Raw genomic sequence first — 5,339 nt, forward strand, 5'->3', positions numbered from 1 at the left:
AATGGGAATGGGTTTTTTGAGGGCTGGACTAATATACTTAACTCAGTTCTATTCAATATCGTATCCGGTACTTAACTCAGTTTTACCCAATACCGTATCCGTATACGTTTATATGTACTATCCCTTCATAAAAAAACAGTAAATGAGATATTGTAATGGATTCATTGAGGATGTGAAGAGTCTAATTACATCATTATTTAATGTTAACATAATGAACTTATGATGAAAGATCAACGAACTTTAACATCAGAGAGTTTTGATTTAAGGACGGTGGAGGGGGAAAGGGACAGGCTTCTCCCGCGGTTCCGCGAGCAAAAGAAACATGCGGAAAGGCCACCAGATGCCCAGGTCAGGAAGAGAAATTAAATCTAGTATGAATTCCTGTCCGTTCAGTGATCTGTTAGCCATAAAGTGGTCAAGAATTCCTCGAACGAATTCAATCAACCGTTGCAACAGCAACAAACATATTCGTGGAGTTCATGGATTCCCAAATGGCTAGAAGATCGAACAGCTTTCGCCTGACAGAATGCTGAAACCACTGAAAGAACAACTGCAGCAGGAATCCGTAATCCATGATGCTAGATGTGGAAAAAAAAAAAAGACAAAGCGTTTGTGGTGGAAACGAGAAACGAGATATACCACAAAATTTAGCATTCAAAGACTGACAAAAGCAGGTAATCTCACAAAGAATTGTAAGATCTCATACTTATTTCCTGAATAGGAATTCCAATCAATCGTAATCATCAAAGATAATAAGTCAAAGGTGAATGAAGTTGAAATTGAATTCTACAAAGTTGATACTTCAAATGTAATTGAGAATTTGAAATTTCCACTTCAAACAAGCTAACAAGGCAATAACATCTCAATCATCCTTTTTTTCCATCCCTTTCTCTTTTATCTTGCCCCTTTTTAAGTTGCTTTCTTACTATTCATCCACTCTAATAACAAAACCTTTTGATTCCGGTCAGAATTCTAGTAGAAGAGTTCAGAAATTTCAAAGATACCGGATGGTATAAAAAATCTGGCAAATCGTCCAACAGCACGGCTAACCTGGTGTTAGATCTTGTTCGACCATCAAAGCCGCATCGTAATTCATCAGTAACCCATGCGATTAATATACGCCAAGCTTTTCCAGCTTCTCTTGTCTTCTGATAATTGTTTCCATATTTAATCATTTGTTTCTTTTTTTAACTTCCAACTGATTACAAAAAATGATCTACACCTTATATCACACCTCGATCACTTGCTGCTATTCAAACTGAAGAAGTGGAACTATTAAGCGTAGTGGTCACTTCTTAAAAAGGGATTGTAATTTATTACAGAAGTAAATTATCAAGTAAATAAATAATTTCAATTCTATTTTTACTTACCTGTACAACATCTTGTCGACTAAAAGATTGCATTGTAATTTCACCAAGTTTTTCCCAAATATCAGCACTGAATGAGCAGTGAGTGAGGATAGCATGACGTTGACCAATATTTTTAATTTTATTTGACATATTCTCTTCATCTTGCACATTACTCACTAAGTCATCAAAAAATCTGAAATATTTCACTTTTATCTTTTTCTGTTTAAATTTTCAAAAGTTGTGACAATTTTTACACTTTTTTGCATATTTCTGTACCAATTTTATCGTCCAAAGTACTACTTTTAAAAAAAAGTCCAAAATTTTAGTTTTATTAATTAAAAAAGTAAATTTAGCTTGTATGGTTTTTGTTTGAATGATTTTTGAAGTTACAAATTTAGCAAAATATTTTACAAGTTTAGAGAATTTTCTGCTTTGTTTTCTTTTTTTTTTTTAAAGTAATCAGAACCGCCGTAGCTTTTTTCCACTTTTCAATTCCTTCAATTTAAAACAATCAAAAATTGATATGCAAATAAATCATCAGGAAAACATACCCTACCATCAACTTTACATGTTCTTCTAAAGTACCCACACTTTCAGATGTACTTTCACGACTAAAAGCGTCCAGCACTGCTGTTTGACAAAAAATCTGCAAAAATCTAGAAGTCAATCAATGTTAGGGCAATAGGTCAGAGATGAAAGAAGAATTCTTGTAGCGTGAAAATCTCCTAAGCAAAGGTCTTTTGATCAAATGAACCTTTCGTATCATTTTAAAATTAATTATGTTGAGAATGTTTTGTAATTATCAACTCTAATTAATTCTACCAATCAAAAATACCATGTCTAAGTTAAAAACAGAAATATTGCACAAACTGAAATCAACCTGTTTAACTTTAGGCACTTCCTCTTCCAAATTATTTAATATTTTCCGCATAAGCGTTTGAATGACAGGTCGTAATGATTTCCAAGATGTGAATAGAGCTTGCTGCTGATTTATTGTCAATTTTGATGGAACATCTGATGGCAAAATTAATACAATACTTTTCATCCAAACATATATCTTTCAATGTACGAAAAAGTTTAAAAACATTCAATGTATACTGTAAATCGTAAACAGAAATATTCAATGTGTGCTCTAATTATAAGCTATGAAATAAATTTAAATTAAAATCTGAAATTTGAACTAAAAATATTAACCAAATTACGAGAAACTTAGTAAAGTAGTAATAAAGACTCACTTGATCTTTTTAATGAACGACATCTTTCTTTGGAGTTTCTATGATTGGTATTCATACTTCTTGTAGTGCCTAAATGCATAAATGACACTTAAAACGATGCAATTATAACAACTAAAACCAATCATTTAATTATAAATTAGCAATTAGATTATCATTTCAGTGACAACAGCGAATAATGATATCACTGCCGCTGAAATAGATTGGGAGGAAAAAATTTCATGTTACCGGAGAGTATGAAGAAAAACTTTATGTTAAAGAAAAAAGAAGCATTTGTCAACCGGAAACGCGCGAAAATGAATCCGGCAATAGTATTGAATTTATTCGTCAATTTAATATTTCTTTCCCTTAGTATTTTCGTTGCGATTCACTTTTCCAATAGATTTCATATTTTTCATAAAATTTTCTTGGCAGATAAATATTATAATCAGTTCGTTTACTTTTGAATCCAATAGTGTTCTTGCACCTTTTAACAGATGCAAATTATAATGAAATGATAAAATGGTACAGAAGTGAGGGAGTCAAGAATTCATGTATTCATGTATTATTTAAAACTAAAGACTTCAAGAAATTCAAAATTGATTTTAAAAAAAAAAAATTGGAGCAAACCTTTAGGATAAAGTAAAGATTTGGATCTTCGCACGCCAACACTCATACTTCTAAAAAAAGAAACACTTAAAAATTTAAAAACTGGACAATAAAATGTCGCCAGAAAAATTGCAAATTTGAATCAAACAGATGAAAAAAGACGTCCTGAGAAAAGAAAATTTACTATTTAAAGGATGAGCAAATATGAAAAAAATGATTTGAAATTTAGGAAAAGTGCAAGTTTTCTTACTTGGAAGGGATTTGCAATTTTTCAATGATGAAATGATCGAATAACAATTGAAATGAAAGCACTATGCGCAAATTTGAAAGTAGTAATTGCTGAATGTCATTGTTGATGACTGAGGCACAGATGAAAATAAGCCAAATTAAGCCTGACGTGGAACTCCGTGTATTTACGGAGTTTTGTAAACTATGGTTTTTTCAGATGATACTAACGTGTTGACAAGCGTTGAAGGATGTTTGGATGAAATGAAAAGTTTCAGTATTCTTGAATTGGTCTTTAAGAGCTTACTTTAGTATTGGTTTGATGTTTGATTTGTAAGTATTCATTTAAAAAAATGAAAAACTAATTTAAGATTTTCAAATGCTGGAACTTCTAAAGAAATATTCAAATAAAACGTATCCCAGTGAATAAAATATAATAAGTAAGAATAATTTATCATTGAACAAATAATTTCAGAACTGGCTGATAAGGGAAAATAAAATGAAATAAGACGAATGAAAGTTTTATAGTTTAATAGTTCATTTCTGAAATTGAAGATTTACAGTGTTCCGAAGAGGGGCAAATTCATTTCACTTCCATTCTATAATTCAGTTTATGCTAATTTAAATTTATTTAGCCTAGTTTATTTCAATTCAATTAATGTTATCCAAAGTTGAAATCTTTTGAAAATAATTATTCAAAAAATATTCATTAAAAAAAATTACTTCAATATTACAGAAAAGTTGGCATTCCAATGAATTTATCAATAAAGTGAACGCCCTCCACTATCAATACATTACATTGATGGAAACTTTTCTAATAGCAGAAATAGATAATTCCTATGATCAAATTGCTGTCGAATAATATAGCATCATTGATTGTAGAGATTTAGCTAACACTTCTTAACACTTAAATAACACTTGCTTGATAACAGATAACATTTACTTACTCAGGAAAACCAACGGTACTATATTTCAGTTAAATTATCATTGCTAAAGTGAGTATCAACAAAAGAATGCTTTAAATTTCTAAATGTCGAGAAGTGAAATATGATTGAAAAGTTGGTGGGAGTTATTCATTGGGATGGACGAAATTTTATATTTTAATATGCGAATTTAGGAAAAAAAGAGGATCCCTGAAAGCTAAAACACTTGAAAAAAACCTTCTGAAACCAATCAGTTCTTGAGATGAGTGAAAACAAGACATATAAATATAATAGCTTAGAGAGGGACTATAATTTTAAATTTCAACTTTTACATGCAGTAATCATGGATGAAATGATATCATAAAATGTCATCAATGTCCTATTAAAAGAAAATAATGATTTTTTCGGATCAAAAAGGAAGAAATAAGCGAATAATGACGTAAATTTAAAAAGGTGTCAACATTTCTAGAATTTTATTTAGGCAAAAATTATAATGAACTTTAAAGAAATGAAGCAGTCCAACGAATTTTGGGAATGGTTGACAAAATAAAAATTTGTTTAACAATAAAACAAATCGAAAATGTTACAGGAATCTGTAATGAATAAGGATCAAAAGAAAATTCTATTTCATCTTTCCTTTGTTTCGTTTTTTTGTAATTTCCTTTTTCACCGATTTATACTGTTATAGTTTGGTTTGGTCATTCCGGTTGAAATAGTTTAGCTATTCAGGTTGAGATGGTTTGGCCATTCTGGTTGAAATAGTTTAGCTATTCAGGTTGAGATGGTTTGGCCATTCTGGTTGAAATAGTTTAGCTATTCAGGTTGAGATGGTTTGGCCATTCTGGTTGGAACTACAATACGACAAATTTGGAAATTTTCGTCTAAAATATGGAATAAGCAAACATTGTTGCTTTTGAAGTATTTATATTATATCCGGTTGGTCGGTCAGGAAGAAAAGAAGGAATTGATGAAGGCAAGAAAGAAGTTCTAATCAATCCCATTCCTTCCTATATTTATCTTCC

General features: G+C 30.6%; 1 protein-coding gene across 1 annotated transcript in view; it reads right to left on the bottom strand.

Moving 5' to 3' along the window:
- Window positions 1-2,653, bottom strand: part of LOAG_12311 (hypothetical protein) — a gene marked incomplete at its 5' end in the record, with an annotated part of 3,830 nt that extends 1,177 nt beyond the window's left edge. Inside the window, 5 exons of the mRNA XM_020448519.1 lie at window positions 1,051-1,148; window positions 1,371-1,542; window positions 1,901-1,995; window positions 2,230-2,363; window positions 2,585-2,653. Coding sequence (XP_020301344.1) covers window positions 1,051-1,148; window positions 1,371-1,542; window positions 1,901-1,995; window positions 2,230-2,363; window positions 2,585-2,653 — 568 coding nt within the window. The remainder of the gene's footprint in view (window positions 1-1,050; window positions 1,149-1,370; window positions 1,543-1,900; window positions 1,996-2,229; window positions 2,364-2,584) is intronic.
- Between the last annotated feature and the right edge of the window lie 2,686 nt (window positions 2,654-5,339).

This window comes from Loa loa, assembly GCF_000183805.2.
Source record: "Loa loa unplaced genomic scaffold supercont3.73, whole genome shotgun sequence".
Taxonomy (NCBI): domain Eukaryota; kingdom Metazoa; phylum Nematoda; class Chromadorea; order Rhabditida; family Onchocercidae; genus Loa; species Loa loa.